This window comes from Oncorhynchus nerka, linkage group LG22, assembly GCF_034236695.1.
Source record: "Oncorhynchus nerka isolate Pitt River linkage group LG22, Oner_Uvic_2.0, whole genome shotgun sequence".
Classification (NCBI taxonomy): domain Eukaryota; kingdom Metazoa; phylum Chordata; class Actinopteri; order Salmoniformes; family Salmonidae; genus Oncorhynchus; species Oncorhynchus nerka.
The window spans coordinates 99,760,084-99,780,411 of NC_088417.1; the positions used below are offsets into that span (position 1 = coordinate 99,760,084).

The 20,328-nt window shown below is 47.4% G+C and overlaps 1 protein-coding gene across 1 annotated transcript in view; it reads left to right on the forward strand.

The window, feature by feature from the left end:
* wdr91 (WD repeat domain 91) overlaps positions 1-20,328 on the forward strand; it is a 48,177-nt gene that overhangs the window by 15,942 nt on the left and 11,907 nt on the right. The window contains 7 exon segments of the mRNA XM_065007655.1: positions 118-329; positions 3,070-3,220; positions 8,143-8,237; positions 9,132-9,303; positions 9,697-9,805; positions 10,761-10,873; positions 15,736-15,933. Coding sequence (XP_064863727.1) covers positions 118-329; positions 3,070-3,220; positions 8,143-8,237; positions 9,132-9,303; positions 9,697-9,805; positions 10,761-10,873; positions 15,736-15,933 — 1,050 coding nt within the window.

Here is a 20,328-nt window from a genome sequence, read left to right on the forward strand (position 1 = left end):
GGAAGTAGTGAAGTATGGGAAGTAGTGAAGTATAGGAAGTAGTGAAGTATAGGAAGTATGGGAGGGATTCCTGGCTGTATTATCAGGAAGCTAAATCCATCTCGTCTCTTCTTTCAGGTGCCTGAGAAGAGAGGGGAAAGTGGGGACCCAGAGCCTCAACTTGAGGGGGGGACCACCAGCAGTGACCCGATAGACCCTCCTCCCCCCAGCCAGACACAGGTCAGCGGGGAGGGCCAGAGGGGTACAGGGGTGCTGGGGGTGGAACATCCCTTCATCAAGCTCAGTCAGGAAGAGTACGGAGAGCATCACTCCTCGATCATGTACTGCAGGTAGGACATCACCGTGACGACACACCTGTTACAGTCAGCGTCTAGTGGAGTGGAACTCCTGATGAACATTATTGATCTACTACAGGAGCTCTTAAGTAATCAGACATATTGATCACCGGGATATACTGAGTAATCAGACATATTGATCACCGGGATATACTGAGTAATCAGACATATTGATCATCGGGATATACTGAGTAATCAGACATATTGATCATCGGGATATACTGAGTAATCAGACATATTGATCATCGGGATATACTGAGTAATCAGACATATTGATCACCGGGATATACTGAGTAATCAGATGTAGTAATCATCGGGATATACTGAGTAATCAGACATATTGATCATCGGGATATACTGAGTAATCAGACATATTGATCACCGGGATATACTGAGTAATCAGACATATTGATCACCGGGATATACTGAGTAATCAGATGTAGTAATCATTGGGATATACTGAGTAATCAGACATATTGATCACCGGGATATACTGAGTAATCAGATGTAGTAATCATTGGGATATACTGAGTAATCAGACATATTGATCATCGGGATATACTGAGTAATCAGACATATTGATCACCGGGATATACTGAGTAATCAGACATATTGATCATCGGGATATACTGAGTAATCAGACATATTGATCACATATTGATCACTCCAGTGTTACATATCTGTTCTCCTTACTGAGCCAAACAGAGCTGTACTGCCCTGGTTACATATCCACCATAGTAACAGAGCTGTACTGCCCTGGTTACACATCCACCATAGTAACAGAGCTGTACTGCCCTGGTTACACATCCACCATAGTAACAGAGCTGTACTGCCCTGGTTACACATCCACCATAGTAACAGAGCTGTACTGCCCTGGTTACATATCCACCATAGTAACAGAGCTGTACTGCCCTGGTTACACATCCACCATAGTAACAGAGCTGTACTGCCCTGGTTACACATCCACCATAGTAACAGAGCTGTACTTCCCTGGTTACACATCCACCATAGTAACAGAGCTGTACTGCCCTGGTTACACATCCACCATAGTAACAGAGCTGTACTGCCCTGGTTACACATCCACCATAGTAACAGAGCTGTACTGCCCTGGTTACACATCCACCATAGTAACAGAGCTGTACTGCCCTGGTTACACATCCACCATAGTAACAGAGCTGTACTGCCCTGGTTACACATTCACCATAGTAACAGAGCTGTACTGCCCTGGTTACATATCCACCATAGTAACAGAGCTGTACTGCCCTGGTTACATATCCACCATAGTAACAGAGCTGTACTGCCCTGGTTACACATCCACCATAGTAACAGAGCTGTATTGCCCTGGTTACACATCCACCATAGTAACAGAGCTGTACTGCCCTGGTTACACATCCACCATAGTAACAGAGCTGTACTGCCCTGGTTACACATCCACCATAGTAACAGAGCTGTACTGCCCTGGTTACATATCCACCATAGTAACAGAGCTGTACTTCCCTGGTTACACATCCACCATAGTAACAGAGCTGTACTGCCCTGGTTACACATCCACCATAGTAACAGAGCTGTACTGCCCTGGTTACATATCCACCATAGTAACAGAGCTGTACTGCCCTGGTTACATATCCACCATAGTAACAGAGCTGTACTGCCCTGGTTACACATCCACCATAGTAACAGAGCTGTACTGCCCTGGTTACACATCCACCATAGTAACAGAGCTGTACTGCCCTGGTTACACATCCACCATAGTAACAGAGCTGTACTGCCCTGGTTACATATCCACCATAGTAACAGAGCTGTACTTCCCTGGTTACACATCCACCATAGTAACAGAGCTGTACTGCCCTGGTTACACATCCACCATAGTAACAGAGCTGTACTTCCCTGGTTACACATCCACCATAGTAACAGAGCTGTACTGCCCTGGTTACACATCCACCATAGTAACAGAGCTGTACTGCCCTGGTTACACATCCACCATAGTAACAGAGCTGTACTGCCCTGGTTACACATCCACCATAGTAACAGAGCTGTACATCCCTGGTTACACATCCACCATAGTAACAGAGCTGTACTGCCCTGGTTACACATCCACCATAGTAACAGAGCTCTACTGCCCTGGTTACACATCCACCATAGTAACAGAGCTGTACTGCCCTGGTTACACATCCACCATAGTAACAGAGCTATACTGCCCTGGTTACACATCCACCATAGTAACAGAGCTGTACTGCCCTGGCCATGGAACCATGCTGGAAAGGACAATGTGAATATAAACTGTCCGAGTTGGAAGTGGTGTTGGAGGGCCAGTAGGAGACCCTCTTTCCTCTCGTTTAAAAAAATATATATATATATCCCAATGCCCCAGGGCAGTGATTGGGGACATTGCCCTGTGTAAGGGTGCCATCTTTCGGATGGGATGTTAAAACGGGTGTCCTGACTCTCTGAGGTCATTAAAGATCCCATGGCACTTATCGTAAGAGTAGGGGTGTTAACCCCGGTGTCCTGGCTAAATTCTAAATCTGGCCCTCAAACCACCACGATCACCTAATCATCCCCAGCTTACAATTGGCTCATTCTTCCTTGTAACTACTCCCTAGGTAGTAAATGAGAATGTGTTCTCAGTCAAATAAGAGACACAACACGGTACGGTTCAATGTTTTTGAAAAGGGTGTTAATGAGGTCCAGCTCCGTTGTGTACGTTCACTGTGTCTCCTGTCTCCGGTCCCAGGGTGGACTGCTCAGGGAGGAGGGTAGCCAGTTTGGACGTGGACGGGGTGATCAAGGTGTGGTCCTTCAACCCCATCATGCAGACCAAGGCCACCATCATGTCCAAGTCCCCTCTGCTGTCCCTGGAGTGGGCCACCAAGCCCGACAGACTGGTATGACCTCTGACCTCAACCTCAATAAAAAAAAAATGTTTTTTTTTTAGGCGGCAAGGCCATTTGGCCTTCAAGAGGTAGCCAATCATCTTTCCAGGGCACCACGGCCCTCTGCTAGGGCACCAAGGGTATCTGCTAGGGCACCAAATGTATCTGCTAGGACACCAAGGCCTTCTGCTAGGACACCAAGGCCTTCTGCTAGGGCACCAAGGGTATCTGCTAGGGCACCAAGGGTATCTGCTAGGGCACCAAGGGTATCTGCTAGGGTACCAAGTGTATCTGCTAGGACACCAAGGCCTTCTGCTATTGCACCAAGGCCTTCTGCTAGGGCACCAAGGCCTTCTGCTAGGGCACCAAGGCCTTCTGCTAGGGCACCAAGGCCTTCTGCTAGGGCACCAAGGATATCTGCTAGGGCACCACGGCCCTCTGCTAGGGCAACAAGGTGCCCCTGCTAGGCCACCAAGGTGCCTCTGCTAGGGCACCAAGGGTATCAGCTAGGGCACCACGGCCCTCTGATAGGGCACCAAGGGTACCTGCTAGGGCATCACGGCCCTCTGATAGGGCACCAAGGGTACCTGCTAGGGCACCACGGCCCTCTGATAGGGCACCAAGGGTGCATGCTAGGGCACCACGGCCCTCTGATAGGGCACCAAGGGTACCTGCTAGGGCACCACGGCCCTCTGATAGGGCACCAAGGGTACCTGCTAGGGCACCAAGGGTACCTGCTAGGGCACCACGGCCCTCTGATAGGGCACCAAGGCCCTCTGCTAGGGCACCAAGTGTACCTGCTAGGGCACCACGGCCCTCTGATAGGGCACCAAGTGTACCTGCTAGGGCACCACGGCCCTCTGATAGGGCACCAAGGCCCTCTGCTAGGGCACCAAGTCCATAACCCAAATAGCAAATTAAATTGATTTGAAAGCCAAAAACAGTAGCTATTCTGTTAAGAACAATATAAGTGTATGTAAACGTCCATAAATAATGATCCTACATGTTGAAGTGTAGGTGGACAGCCTATTGGCTACAGTGTGTGGCTCAACGCCACAGCCTATTGGCTACAGTGTGTGGCTCAACGCCACAGCCTATGGTATTGGCTACAGTGTGTGGCTCAACGCCACAGCCTATGGTATTGGCTACAGTGTGTGTGTCGGCTCAACGCCACAGCCTATGGTATTGGCTACAGTGTGTGTATCGGCTCAACGCCACAGCCTATGGTATTGGCTACAGTGTGTGTATCGGCTCAACGCCACAGCCTATGGTATTGGCTACAGTGTGTGTATCGGCTCACCGCCACAGCCTATGGTATTGGCTACAGTGTGTGGCTCAACGCCACAGCCTATGGTATTGGCTACAGTGTGTGGCTCAACGCCACAGCCTATAGTATTGGCTACAGTGTATGTATCAACGCCACAGCCTTTGGTATTGGCTACAGTGTGTGGCTCAACGCCACAGCCTATTGGCTACAGTGTATCGGCTCAACGCCACAGCCTATGGTATTGGCTACAGTGTGTGGCTCAACGCCACAGCCTATGGTATTGGCTACAGTGTGTGGCTCAACGCCACAGCCTATGGTATTGGCTACAGTGTATCGGCTCAACGCCACAGCCTATGGTATTGGCTACAGTGTGTGGCTCAACGCCACAGCCTATTGGCTACAGTGTATCGGCTCAACGCCACAGCCTATGGTATTGGCTACAGTGTGTGTATCGGCTCAACGCCACAGCCTATGGTATTGGCTACAGTGTGTGGCTCAACGCCACAGCCTATTGGCTACAGTGTATCGGCTCAACGCCACAGCCTATGGTATTGGCTACAGTGTGTGGCTCAACGCCACAGCCTATGGTATTGGCTACAGTGTGCGGCTCAACGCCACAGCCTATGGTATTGGCTACAGTGTGTGTATCGGCTCAACGCCACAGCCTATGGTATTGGCTACAGTGTATCGGCTCAACGCCACAGCCTATGGTATTGGCTACAGTGTGTGTATCGGCTCAACGCCACAGCCTATGGTATTGGCTACAGTGTGTGGCTCAACGCCACAGCCTATGGTATTGGCTACAGTGTGTGTATCGGCTCACCGCCACAGCCTATGGTATTGGCTACAGTGTATCGGCTCAACGCCACAGCCTATGGTATTGGCTACAGTGTATCGGCTCAACGCCACAGCCTATGGTATTGGCTACAGTGTATCGGCTCAACGCCACAGCCTATGGTATTGGCTACAGTGTATCGGCTCAACGCCACAGCCTATGGTATTGGCTACAGTGTATCGGCTCAACGCCACAGCCTATGGTATTGGCTACAGTGTGTGGCTCAACGCCACAGCCTATTGGCTACAGTGTATCGGCTCAACGCCACAGCCTATGGTATTGGCTACAGTGTGTGGCTCAACGCCACAGCCTATGGTATTGGCTACAGTGTGTGGCTCAACGCCACAGCCTATGGTATTGGCTACAGTGTATCGGCTCACCGCCACAGCCTATTGGCTACAGTGTGTGTATCGGCTCACCGCCACAGCCTATGGTATTGGCTACAGTGTGCGGCTCAACGCCACAGCCTATGGTATTGGCTACAGTGTATCGGCTCACCGCCACAGCCTATTGGCTACAGTGTGTGTATCGGCTCACCGCCACAGCCTATGGTATTGGCTACAGTGTGCGGCTCAACGCCACAGCCTATGGTATTGGCTACAGTGTATCGGCTCAACGCCACAGCCTATGGTATTGGCTACAGTGTATCGGCTCAACGCCACAGCCTATGGTATTGGCTACAGTGTGCGGCTCAACGCCACAGCCTATGGTATTGGCTACAGTGTATCGGCTCAACGCCACAGCCTATGGTATTGGCTACAGTGTATCGGCTCATGTTGAACAAATATAATGTAGGATCATTAATATCTAAAAGCTCGATTCTGTCTTACTTGAAGCCCTGTTATGTGTTGTGAGCCGCAACATCACCACAACATCACCGCAACATCACCATAACATCACCATAACATCACCGCAACATCACCGCAACATCACCGCAACATCACCGCAACATCACCATAACATCACCGCAACATCACCACAACATCACCATAACATCACCGCAACATCACCGCAACATCACCACAACATCACCATAACATCACCGCAACATCACCGCAACATCACCATAACATCACCGCAACATCACCGCAACATCACCGCAACATCACCATAACATCACCGCAACATCACCGCAACATCACCGCAACATCACCGCAACATCACCGCAACATCACCATAACATCACCACAACATCGCCATAACATCACCGCATCATCGCCATCTGAACGGAGGCAGTCAACATTTTGGAAACTATTTAACCATAAACGTAATTGTTTAAATAAATCTGGGCGTACTTTTTTTTTTGGGGGGGGGGGGGGGGGGGGTAAAAATCTTACAGTGTTCCGAACACAGGAATTATATTAAAAGAGGGATTCTTTTATAAACACTTCCTCCTATGTCATTGAAACCAGCTCTCATGTTTTCACCTTTCTTTTGTTGTCCAGCAGCCAAAGACACAAGTCATAGTCATATTAACAAACTACGCGTTCTGGAACATTCCTGCTTACAGCCTACTACTGCCTTTGTGTGCTTCGCTTGCCTCGTATAAATGTGTAGAAATAGCCTAATAGTTTATCAACATTTTAAAAGCTAAACGTTCTGATATTTTGGTCCACCAGAATTACGTTAATTTCCAATGAAATGCTGCGTTTTCCTTTTCCAGCCGGAAGAAAGGAATTATTATAATTATGTTCAACCCAAGGGCACAACGGCCACTTTGGCCACAAGGCACAGATATTTTTAGGGGGCATTACGGCCACACAAGGGGGCTCTGACCTCTGACCTTAACACAGCTTCTCTAACCCTGTGCTCTCTCTGGAGTGGGAGCCTGACAGACTGGTATGACCTCTGACCTCAACACAGCTTCTCTAACCCTGTGCTCTCTCTGGAGTGGGAGCCTGACAGACTGGTATGACCTCTGACCTCAACACAGCTTCTCTAACCCTGTGCTCTCTCTGGAGTGGGAGCCTGACAGACTGGTATGACCTCTGACCTTAACACAGCTTCTATAACCCTGTGCTCTCTCTGGAGTGGGAGCCTGACAGACTGGTATGACCTCTGACCTCTGACCTTAAAACAGCTTCTCTAACCCTGTGCTCTCTCTGGAGTGGGAGCCTGACAGACCTGTCTGACCTCTGACCTCAACACAGCTTCTCTAACCCTGTGCTCTCTCTGGAGTGGGAGCCTGACAGACTGGTATGACCTCTACCCCAACACAGCTTCTCTAACCCTGTGCTGTCTCTGGAGTGGGACACCAAGCCTGACAGACGAGTATGACCTCTGACCTTAAAACAGCTTCTCTAACCCTGTGCTCTCTCTGGAGTGGGAGCCTGACAGACTGGTATGACCTCTGACCTCAACACAGCACATCAGGGCTATGTTCATTAGGGTACATCCTAGCAAAAAAACTAAAATGTCTTATTGGACAAGTCCCAGTTGTCCCTTCCTGTTTCAGTCTGTTTTACTTCTCATTGGGTGCCTGCCACATCTACACTCTAACCACTAGGCTACCTGCCGGCCCTACACTCTAACCACTAGGCTACCTGCCACCTCTACACTCTAACCACTAGGCTACCTGCCGGCCCTACACTCTAACCACTAGGCTACCTGCCACCTCTACACTCTAACCACTAGGCTACCCTGCCGCCCCCCATTGGGTGCCTGACGAACACAATCCGACCAGGTCTATGTTTACATGAGGTAGTTATGGCATCATCAGTCCTCAGCACCCTGTTCTCTGACTGTTTGCAGGGTGAGGTGGGAAAGTGGACCCCCCCCCCCCCCTCTCCCTCCCCATCAGTAATACTGATCTTGCGTCCCTTTCCTTTATAGCTGTTGCTGGGCAGTGGTGTGGGTACGGTGAGGCTATACGACACTAATGCTAAGAAGAACCTGTATGAGATGACCATAGACGAGACTCATTCACGGTAAGCTAAGTGTCTCTTATCCAGAGTGATTTGACCCAGCAGCCATGGTTGTAATAATGGATATCTGTAGCAGGAGTCTTCATGTCTCATCAGAGGGGTGGATTCCCAGACACAGATTAAGCCTAGTCCTGGGCAACAACAACAACAATTCTATGGAGATTCTCCCATCTTCATCTGTCTGGTAAACCAGCCTAAAGAGGTTTAATTATGGAAGGCATTACTGTACCTACTGATCTGTCTGGTAAACCAGCCTGAAGAGGTTTAATAATGGAAGGTATTACTGTACCTACTGATCTGTCTGGTAAACCAGCCTGAAGAGGTTTAATAATGGAAGGTATTACTGTACCTACTGATCTGTCTGGTAAACCAGCCTGAAGAGGTTTAATAATGGAAGGTATTACTGTACCTACTGATCTGTCTGGTGTCTCCTGAAGAGGTTTAATAATGGAAGGCGTTACTGTACCTACTGATCTGTCTGGTGTCTCCTGAAGAGGTTTAATAATGGAAGGCGTTACTGTACTGACTGATCTGTCTGGTGTCTCCTGAAGAGGTTAATAATGGAAGGCGTTACTGTACTGACTGGTCTGTCTGGTGTCTCCTGTCCTGTTCCTGAAGAGGTTTAATAATGGAAGGCATTACTGTACTGACTGGTCTGTCTGGTGTCTCCTGTCCTGTTCCTGAAGAGGTTTAATAATGGAAGGCATTACTGTACTGACTGATCTGTCTGGTGTCTCCTGTCCTGTTCCTGAAGAGGTTTAATAATGGAAGGCGTTACTGTACTGACTGATCTGTCTGGTGTCTCCTGTCCTGTTCCTGAAGAGGTTTTATAATGGAAGGCATTACTGTACTGACTGGTCTGTCTGGTGTCTCCTGTCCCTGCGTGGTGTTGTGTAGGATCCTGTCCCTGGCCTGCAGCCCCAACGGGACGTCCTTTGTGTGTTCTGCAGCAGCACACGCTGGGCCTGGGCGCTCTGGGAGTGTGACAGAGACAGTACCACGGCTCCCCAATCACCTCTCTGTCTCTGGACAGCTGCTGCTCTGGGACACCAAGACCGTCAAACAGCAGGTACTTCTGTAGGAAACACGTCACCAAAACACGTGTACTATGTCACTCAAACACGTGTACAATGTCACCCAAACACGTGTACTATGTCACTCAAAACACGTGTACCATGTCACCCAAACACGTGTACCATGTCACCCAAACACGTGAAGGGGGCAACTTGATAGTCTTTTTCTGAGATCAGGAACTTTATTTTGCTAAAACATTGTCGAAAATATTATTAGATTATTAATATTATTTAATATTATTAAATATGATATTATAGATACAATTTATAGATCTGTACTATATATTATCTAAATCTGTTACATGTATACTCTACCCGTCTGAAGTTAAAACCCTGTAGCCTCGTTCCTGTCTATCCTCTCACTCCATGTCCTATCCTATCGTCCTCAGCTTCAGTTCTCTCTGGAGCCTGGTCCTGTAGCCATCAACTGTACAGCCTTCAACCACAACGGAAACCTACTGGTAACTGGAGCTGCCGACGGAGTAATTAGACTGTTCGGTAAAGTCCAGTCATTTACTCTCACTCATTTTTGTTGACTTTTGCTCTTCATGGAGATTTTGATTTGAGGTGATAGTAGATAGATGTGGGATGAATAGTCTCTTCATAACACGTTATAACGCTTTTGACATACTGCAAGGGGTGGGGGGGGGTTATAGTACTGTATAGTATAACTAGGGCTGTCATGATGAAGGGGGGGGGGGTCTACAGTAAGGCACTAATAACTAGATCTCGGAGTTGACATAGCTGACTGCAAATGAGGTCTCTGAGTGAAGAGGAGGCTGTGAATATAGAATTACTAAGAATGAAAAAATGCCCCTCATTGACTTCAATGGAGAGTGCTGATCTAATAATTATATTTCTATGCGTGTTAACATGTGCCTCTATTTTCTCTCTGTCCTTCAGACATGCATCGCTATGGCTGTGCTATGAGTGGTTATAACATGTTCTTACCGCTCCTCCTCTTCAGACATCCAGCGTTATGAGCTGTTACAACATGTCTCTCTATTTTCCAGACATGCAGCATTAAGACTGCGCTATGAGCTGTTATAACATGTCCTTCTCGCTCCTCCTCTTCAGACATGCAGGGCTATGACTGTGCTATGAGCTGTTATAACATGTGCTTATCTCCCTATTCTCTCTAGACATGCAGCATTATGACTGCGCTATGAGCTGTTATAACATGTCTCTCTATTTTCTCTCTGTCCTTCAGACATGCAGCATTATGACTGCACTATGAGCTGTTATAACATGTCTCTCTATTTTCCAGACATGCAGCGTTACGACTGCGCTATGAGCTGCTATAACATGTGCTTATCTCCCTATTCTCTCTAGACATGCAGCATTATGACTGCGCTATGAGCTGTTATAACATGTCCTTCTCGCTCCTCCTCTTCAGACATGCAGGGTTATGACTGTGCTATGAGCTGTTATAACATGTCTCTCTATTTTCCAGACATGCAGCGTTACGACTGCGCTATGAGCTGGAGGGCCCACGATGGGGAGGTGTACAGTGTTGAGTTCAGCTATGATGAGAATACGGTGTTCAGTATCGGAGAGGACGGCAAGGTAACTGAACTCAGGTCGTAAGACAGTAGTAACATGCTACTAACACGGTAGTAACGTGGTAGTAACATGCTACTAACACGGTAGTAACATGCTACTAACACAGTAGTAACGTGGTAGTAACATGCTACTAACACGGTAGTAATGTGGTAGTAACATGCTACTAACACGGTAGTAACATGCTACTAACACAGTAGTAACACGGTAGTAACATGCTACTAACACCGTAGTAACGTGGTAGTAACATGCTACTAAGACGGTAGTAACGCGGTAGTAACATACTACTAACACGGTAGTAAGGTGGTAGTAACATGCTACTAACACGGTAGTAACATGCTACTAACACGGTAGTAATGTGGTAGTAACATGCTACTAACACAGTAGTAACGTGGTAGTAACATGCTACTAACACGGTAGTAATGTGGTAGTAACATGCTACTAACACGGTAGTAACGTGGTAGTAACATGCTACTAACACCGTAGTAACGTGGTAGTAACATGCTACTAACACCGTAGTAACGTGGTAGTAACATGCTACTAACACCGTAGTAACGTGGTAGTAACATGCTACTAACACGGTAGTAATGTGGTAGTAACATGCTACTAACACGGTAGTAACATGCTACTAACACAGTAGTAACACGGTAGTAACATGCTACTAACACCGTAGTAACGTGGTAGTAACATGCTACTAAGACGGTAGTAACGTGGTAGTAACATGCTACTAACACGGTAGTAAGGTGGTAGTAACATGCTACTAACACCGTAGTAAGGTGGTAGTAACATGCTACTAACACGGTAGTAAGGTGGTAGTAACATGCTACTAACACGGTAGTAAGGTGGTAGTAACATGCTACTAACACAGTAGTAACATGCTACTAACACAGTTATTTAAAAATATATATATTTTACTTTTATTTAATGAGACAAGTCAGTTAAGAACAAATTCTTATTTACAATGACGGCCTACACCGGCCAAACCCGGACGACGCTGGGCCAGTTGTGCACCGTCCCTATGGGACTCCCGATCACAGGCAGTTGTGATACAACCTGAATTCGAACCAGGGTGTAACATGGTAGTGAGACAGTAGTAACATGGTAGTAACATGGTAGTAACATGGTAGTAACATGGTAGTGAGACAGTAGTAACATGGTAGTAACATGGTAGTGAGACAGTAGTAACATGGTAGTAACATGGTAGTAAGACTGTAGTAACATGGTAGTGAGACAGTAGTAACATGGTAGTAACATGGTAGTGAGACAGTAGTAACATGGTAGTAACATGGTAGTAAGACTGTAGTAACATGGTAGTGAGACAGTAGTAACATGGTAGTAACATGGTAGTGAGACAGTAGTAACATGGTAGTAAGACTGTAGTAACATGGTAGTGAGACAGTAGTAACATGGTAGTGAGACTGTAGTAACATGGTAGTGAGACAGTAGTAACATGGTAGTAGATTGTAGTAACATGGTAGTAATATGGTAGTATACTCTAGTAACATGGTATTGAGACAGTAGTAACATGGTAGTAGATTGTAGTAACATGGTAGTAGACTGTAGTAACATGGTAGTGAGACGGTAGTAACATGGTAGTGAGACAGTAGTAACATGGTAGTAGATTGTAGTAACATGGTAGTAGATTGTAGTAACATGGTAGTAATATGGTAGTATACTGTAGTAACATGGTAGTGAGACGGTAGTAACATGGTAGTAACATGGTAGTAGATTGTAGTAACATGGTAGTAATATGGTAGTATACTGTAGTAACATGGTAGTGAGACGGTAGTAACATGGTAGTAACATGGTAGTAACATGGTAGTGAGACAGTAGTAACATGTTAGTAGACTGTAGTAACATGGTAGTAGACTGTAGTAACATGGTAGTAGACTGTAGTAACATGGTAGTTGACTGTAGTAACATGGTAGTAGACTGTAGTAACATGGTAGTAGACTGTAGTAACATGGTAGTAACATGGTAGTAGACTGTAGTAACATGGTAGTAACATGGTAGTTGACTGTAGTAACATGGTAGTAGACTGTAGTAGCATAGTAGTGAGACTGTAGTAGCATAGTAGTGAGACTGTAGTAACATGGTAGTGAGACTGTAGTAACATGGTAGTGAGACAGTAGTAACATGGTAGTAGACTGTAGTAACATAGTAGTAACATGGTAGTGAGAATGTAGCAACATGGTAGTAACATGGTAGTGAGACTGTAGTAACATGGTAGTGAGACTGTAGTAACATGGTAGTGAGACTGTAGTAACATGGTAGTAGACTGTAGTAGCATGGTAGTAGACTGTAGTAACATGGTAGTAGACTGTAGTAACATGGTAGTGGACTGTAGTAACATGGTAGTGAGACAGTAGTAACATGGTAGTGAGACAGTAGTAACATGGTAGTGAGACAGTAGTAACATGGTAGTGAGACAGTAGTAACATGGTAGTGAGACAGTAGTAACATGGTAGTAACATGGTAGTAGACTGTAGTAACATGGTAGTGAGACTGTAGTAACATGGTAGTAGGCTGTAGTAACATGGTAGTGAGACTGTAGTAACATGGTAGTAACATGGTAGTAACATGGTAGTGAGACTGTAGTAACATGGTAGTGGTACAATAGTAACATGGTAGTAGACTGTAGTAGCATGGTAGTAGACTGTAGTACCATGGTAGTAGATTGTAGTACCATGGTAGTGAGACTGTAGTAACATGGTAGTGAGACTGTAGTAACATGGTAGTGAGACAGTAGTAACATGGTAGTAACATGGTAGTAGACTGTAGTAACATGGTAGTAGACGGTAGTAATATGGTAGTAGACAGTAGTAACATGGTAGTAGACTGTAGTAACATGGTAGTAATGTGGTAGTTGACTGTAGTAACATGGTAGTGAAACTGTAGTAACATGGTAGTAGACAGTAGTAACATGGTAGTAGACTGTAGTAACATGGTAGTAGCCTGTAGTAACATGGTAGTAGACTGTAGTAACATGGTAGTAGACTGTAGTAACATGGTAGTAGCCTGTAGTAACATGGTAGTAGACTGTAGTAACATGGTAGTAGACTGTAGTAGACTGTAGTAACCTGGTAGTAGACTGTAGTAACATGGTAGTAGACAGTAGTAACATGGTAGTAGACTGTAGTAACATGGTAGTAGCCTGTAGTAACATGGTAGTAGACTGTAGTAACATGGTAGTAGACTGTAGTAGACTGTAGTAACCTGGTAGTAGACTGTAGTAACATGGTAGTAGACTGTAGTAACATGTTAGTAGACTGTAGTAACATGGTAGTAACATGGTAGTAGACTGTAGTAACCTGGTAGTAGACTGTAGTAACATGGTAGTAGACTGTAGTAACCTGGTAGTAGACTGTAGTAACATGGTAGTAGACTGTAGTAACATGGTAGTAGACTGTAGTAACATGTTAGTAGACTGTAGTAACATGGTAGTAACATGGTAGTAGACTGTAGTAACATGGTAGTAGACTGTAGTAATATGGTAGTAGACTGTAGTAATATGGTAGTAGACTGTAGTAATATGGTAGTAGACTGTAGTAATATGGTAGTAAACTGTAGTAATATGGTAGTAGACTGTAGTAACATGGTAGTAACATGGTAGTAGACTGTAGTAACCTGGTATTGGCACACTAGTAATAAAGTCGTAACGTAATACTATCTGATTAGAAGTGGCTCTGAATAAGTGTCTGCTAAATGACCATCCTGTCAATGTTACAATCACTTACTGACGTGTCAGTCTGTAACAGTAGTATAATAGTAACATAGACAGAAGGGCTGGGAAACCTAGTCAGTGGTACAACTGAAATGTGTCTCCCGTCTTTAACCCATAACCCCCCGCTCTGTATCAGTAACATAGTAGTCAGGTGGTAATCCCTGTAATTAACCCATAACCCCCTGCTCTGTATCAGTAACATAGTAGTCAGGTGGTAATCCCTGTATTTAACCCATAACCCCCTGCTCTGTATCAGTAACATAGTAGTCAGGTGGTAATCCCTGTATTTAACCCATAACCCCCCTGCTCTGTATCAGTAACATAGTAGTCAGGTGGTAATCCCTGTAATTAACCCATAACCCCCTGCTCTGTATCAGTAACATAGTAGTCGGGTGGTAATCCCTGTATTTAACCCATAACCCCCCTGCTCTGTATCAGTAACATAGTAGTCAGGTGGTAATCCCTGTATTTAACCCATAACCCCCTGCTCTGTATCAGTAACATAGTAGTCAGGTGGTAATCCCTGTAATTAACCCATAACCCCCCGCTCTGTATCAGTAACATAGTAGTCAGGTGGTAATCCCTGTAATTAACCCATAACCCCCTGCTCTGTATCAGTAACATAGTAGTCAGGTGATAATCCCTGTAATTAACCCATAACCCCCTGCTCTGTATCAGTAACATAGTAGTCAGGTGGTAATCCCTGTAATTAACCCATAACCCCCAGCTCTGTATCAGTAACATAGTAGTCAGGTGGTAATCCCTGTATTTAACCCATAACCCCCTGCTCTGTATCAGTAACATAGTAGTCAGGTGGTAATCCCTGTAATTAACCCATAACCCCCCGCTCTGTATCAGTAACATAGTAGTCAGGTGGTAATCCCTGTATTTAACCCATAACCCCCTGCTCTGTATCAGTAACATAGTAGTCGGGTGGTAATCCCTGTATTTAACCCATAACCCCCTGCTCTGTATCAGTAACATAGTAGTCGGGTGGTAATCCCTGTATTTAACCCATAACCCCCCGCTCTGTATCAGTAACATAGTAGTCAGGTGGTAATCCCTGTATTTAACCCATAACCCCCTGCTCTGTATCAGTAACATAGTAGTCGGGTGGTAATCCCTGTAATTACGTCTGTTCCAGTTTATCCAGTGGAACATTCACCGGTGTGGAGTGAAGCAATCAGAGAACTCCCTGCCCCAGGATGCCACGGGGCCATTTGTCCTGTCTGGCTACAGTGGGTACAAGCAGGTCCAGGTGCCACGCGGACGGCTGTTCGCCTTCGACTCCGAGGGACAACATGTCCTCACTTGCTCCAACAACGGAGGACTCATCTACAGGGTAAGACCGTTTTCCTAGTTTTAATGTGTCCCAAATCGCACCCTTTTCCCTATATAGTGCACTACTTTTGACCAGGGCCCTATGGAACCCTATTCCCTATATAGTGCACTACTTTTGACCAGGGCCCATAGGTATAGTAGCGTACTATGTAAGGAATAGGGTGTCATTTAGGACATGTTTAATTAAACCTAAGGTAAGGCTGTTTTAGAGCAGTGGCTCTCAAACCTCCCCAGATGTTTCACAATGTTTTGTTGTAGCCCTGAACTAGCTCACATGACCGACCTCGTCAAGGTTGGTTAGGATGGTTAGGCCCGCCTCAGTGCTAACAGTGGACTTCCTGCTAGGGCAAACCGCCTCAGTGGACTTCCTGCTTGGGCAAACCGCCTCTGTGCTAACAGTGGACTTCCTGCTTGGGCACACCGCCTCAGTGCTAACAGTGGACTTCCTGCTTGGGCACACCGCCTCAGTGCTAACAGTACACTTCCTGCTTGGGCAAACCGCCTCAGTGCTAACAGTGGACTTCCTGCTGGGGCAAACCGCCTCAGTGCTAACAGTGGACTTCCTGCTTGGGCACACCGCCTCAGTGCTAACAGTACACTTCCTGCTTGGGCACACCGCCTCAGTGCTAACAGTACACTTCCTGCTTGGGCAAACCGCCTCAGTGCTAACAGTGGACTTCCTGCTGGGGCAAACCGCCTCAGTGCTAACAGTGGACTTCCTGCTTGGGCACACCGCCTCAGTGCTAACAGTACACTTCCTGCTTGGGCACACCGCCTCAGTGCTAACAGTACACTTCCTGCTTGGGCAAACCGCCTCAGTGCTAACAGTGGACTTCCTGCTAGGGCACACAGCCTCAGTGCTAACAGTGGACTTCCTGCTTGGGCAAACCACCTCAGTGCTAACAGTGGACTTCCTGCTTGGGCACACCGCCTCAGTGCTAACAGTGGACTTCCTGCTTGGGCACACCGCCTCAGTGCTAACAGTGGACTTCCTGCTTGGGCACACCGCCTCAGTGCTAACAGTACACTTCCTGCTTGGGCAAACCGCCTCAGTGCTAACAGTGGACTTCCTGCTGGGGCAAACCGCCTCAGTGCTAACAGTGGACTTCCTGCTTGGGCACACCGCCTCAGTGCTAACAGTACACTTCCTGCTTGGGCACACCGCCTCAGTGCTAACAGTACACTTCCTGCTTGGGCAAACCGCCTCAGTGCTAACAGTGGACTTCCTGCTGGGGCAAACCGCCTCAGTGCTAACAGTGGACTTCCTGCTTGGGCACACCGCCTCAGTGCTAACAGTACACTTCCTGCTTGGGCACACCGCCTCAGTGCTAACAGTACACTTCCTGCTTGGGCAAACCGCCTCAGTGCTAACAGTGGACTTCCTGCTAGGGCACACAGCCTCAGTGCTAACAGTGGACTTCCTGCTTGGGCAAACCACCTCAGTGCTAACAGTGGACTTCCTGCTTGGGCACACCGCCTCAGTGCTAACAGTACATTTCCTGCTTGGGCACACCGCCTCAGTGCTAACAGTGGACTTCCTGCTTGGGCACACCGCCTCAGTGCCAACAGTACACTTCCTGCTTGGGCACACCGCCTCAGTGCTAACAGTACACTTCCTGCTTGGGCAAACCGCCTCAGTGCTAACAGTGGACTTCCTGCTAGGGCACACAGCCTCAGTGCTAACAGTGGACTTCCTGCTTGGGCAAACCACCTCAGTGCTAACAGTGGACTTCCTGCTTGGGCACACCGCCTCAGTGTAAGTCAGGTTCTTGGGCACATGATTACTGCATACAATAGCTGTGGGATCAGCAGAGGCATTCAGGGCAGTTAGAGGGACATATATTAGGTTACTTACATTGTGTCTTCCAGCGCCCCTGGGATAATGTACATTTGCTGAAGCATTATGGCAACTCAGCGACACAATGGTGGGGATTAACTGAGCTGGGCTTGGGTCATTGATAAGTCATTGTCTCAACTCAGCCTTATAGTGATGTGGGTGGATCCCATCCTCCTTATAGTGCTGTGGGTGGATCCCATCCTCCTTATAGTGCTGTGAAAGGATCCCATCCTCCTTATAGTGCTGTGGGTGGATCCCATCCTCCTTATAGTGCTGTGGGTGGATCCCATCCTCCTTATAGTGCTGTGGGTGGATCCCATCCTCCTTATAGTGCTGTGGGTGGATCCCATCCTCCTTATAGTGCTGTGGGTGGATCCCATCCTCCTTATAGTGCTGTGGGTGGATCCCATCCTCCTTATAGTGCTGTGGGTGGATCCCATCCTCCTTATAGTGCTGTGGGTGGATCCCATCCTCCTTATAGTGCTGTGGGTGGATCCCATCCTCCTTATAGTGCTGTGGGTGGATCCCATCCTCCTTATAGTGCTGTGAAAGGATCCCATCCTCCTTATAGTACTGTGGGTGGATCCCATCCTCCTTATAGTGCTGTGGGTGGATCCCATCCTCCTTATAGTGCTGTGGGTGGATCCCATCCTCCTTATAGTGCTGTGGGTGGATCCCATCCTCCTTATAATGCTGTGGGTGGATCCCATCCTCCTTATAGTGCTGTGAAAGGATCCAGGAACCCAGATGATTTGGGTGGATCCCATCCTCCTTATAGTGCTGTGGGTGGATCCCATCCTCCTTATAGTGCTGTGGGTGGATCCCATCCTCCTTATAGTGCTGTGAAAGGATCCAGGAACCCAGATGATTTGGGTGGATCCCATCCTCCTTATAGTGCTGTGGGTGGATCCCATCCTCCTTATAGTGCTGTGTAAGGATCCAGGAACCCAGATGATTTGGGTGGATCCCATCCTCCTTATAATGCTGTGGGTGGATCCCATCCTCCTTATAGTGCTGTGGGTGGATCCCATCCTCCTTATAGTGCTGTGGGTGGATCCCATCCTCCTTATAGTGCTGTGTAAAGATCCAGGAACCCAGATGATTTGGGTGGATCCCATCCTCCTTATAGTGCTGTGTAAGGATCCAGGAACCCAGATGATTTGGGTGGATCCCATCCTCCTTATAATGCTGTGGGTGGATCCCATCCTCCTTATAGTGCTGTGGGTGGATCCCATCCTCCTTATAGTGCTGTGGGTGGATCCCATCCTCCTTATAGTGCTGTGGGTGGATCCCATCCTCCTTATAGTGCTGTGGGTGGATCCCATCCTCCTTATAGTGCTGTGGGTGGATCCCATCCTCCTTATAGTGCTGTGTAAGGATCCAGGAACCCAGATGATTTGGGTGGATCCCTTCCTCCTTATAGTGCTGTGGGTGGATCCCATCCTCCTTATAGTGCTGTGGGTGGATCCCATCCTCCTTATAGTGCTGTGTAAGGATCCAGGAACCCAGATGATTTGGGTGGATCCCATCCTCCTTATAATGCTGTGGGTGGATCCCATCCTCCTTATAGTGCTGTGGGTGGATCCCATCCTCCTTATAGTGCTGTGGGTGGATCCCATCCTCCTTATAGTGCTGTGGGTGGATCCCATCGTCCTTATAGTGCTGTGGGTGGATCCCATCCTCCTTATAGTGCTGTGGGTGGATCCCTTCCTCCTTATAGTGCTGTGGGTGGATCCCATCCTCCTTATAGTGCTGTGGGTGGATCCCATCCACCCTGTCTGGCTGTGTCCTTATAGTGCTGTGGGTGGATCCCATCCTCCTTATAGTGCTGTGGGTGGATCCCATCCTCCTTATAGTGCTGTGGGTGGATCCCTTCCTCCTTATAGTGCTGTGGGTGGATCCCATCCTCCTTATAGTGCTGTGGGTGGATCCCATCCTCGTTATAGTGCTGTGGGTGGATCCCATCCTCCTTATAGTGCTGTGAAAGGATCCAGGATCCCAGATGATTTGGGTGGATCCCATCCTCCTGATAATGCTGTGAAAGGATCCAGGAACCCAGATGATTTGGGTGGATCCCATCCTCCTTATAGTGCTGTGGGTGGATCCCATCCTCCTTATAGTGCTGTGGGTGGATCCCATCCTCCTTATAATGCTGTGTAAGGATCCAGGAACCCAGATGATTTGGGTGGATCCCATCCTCCTTATAGTGCTGTGGGTGGATCCCATCCTCCTTATAGTGCTGTGGGTGGATCCCATCCTCCTTATAGTGCTGTGGGTGGATCCCATCCTCCTTATAGTGCTGTGGGTGGATCCCATCCTCCTTATAGTGCTGTGGGTGGATCCCATCCTCCTTATAGTGCTGTGGGTGGATCCCATCCTCCTTATAGTGCTGTGGGTGGATCCCATCCTCCTTATAATGCTGTGGGTGGATCCCATCCTCCTTATAGTGCTGTGAAAGGATCCAGGAACCCAGATGATTTGGGTGGATCCCATCCTCCTTATAGTGCTGTGGGTGGATCCCATCCTCCTTATAGTGCTGTGAAAGGATCCAGGAACCCA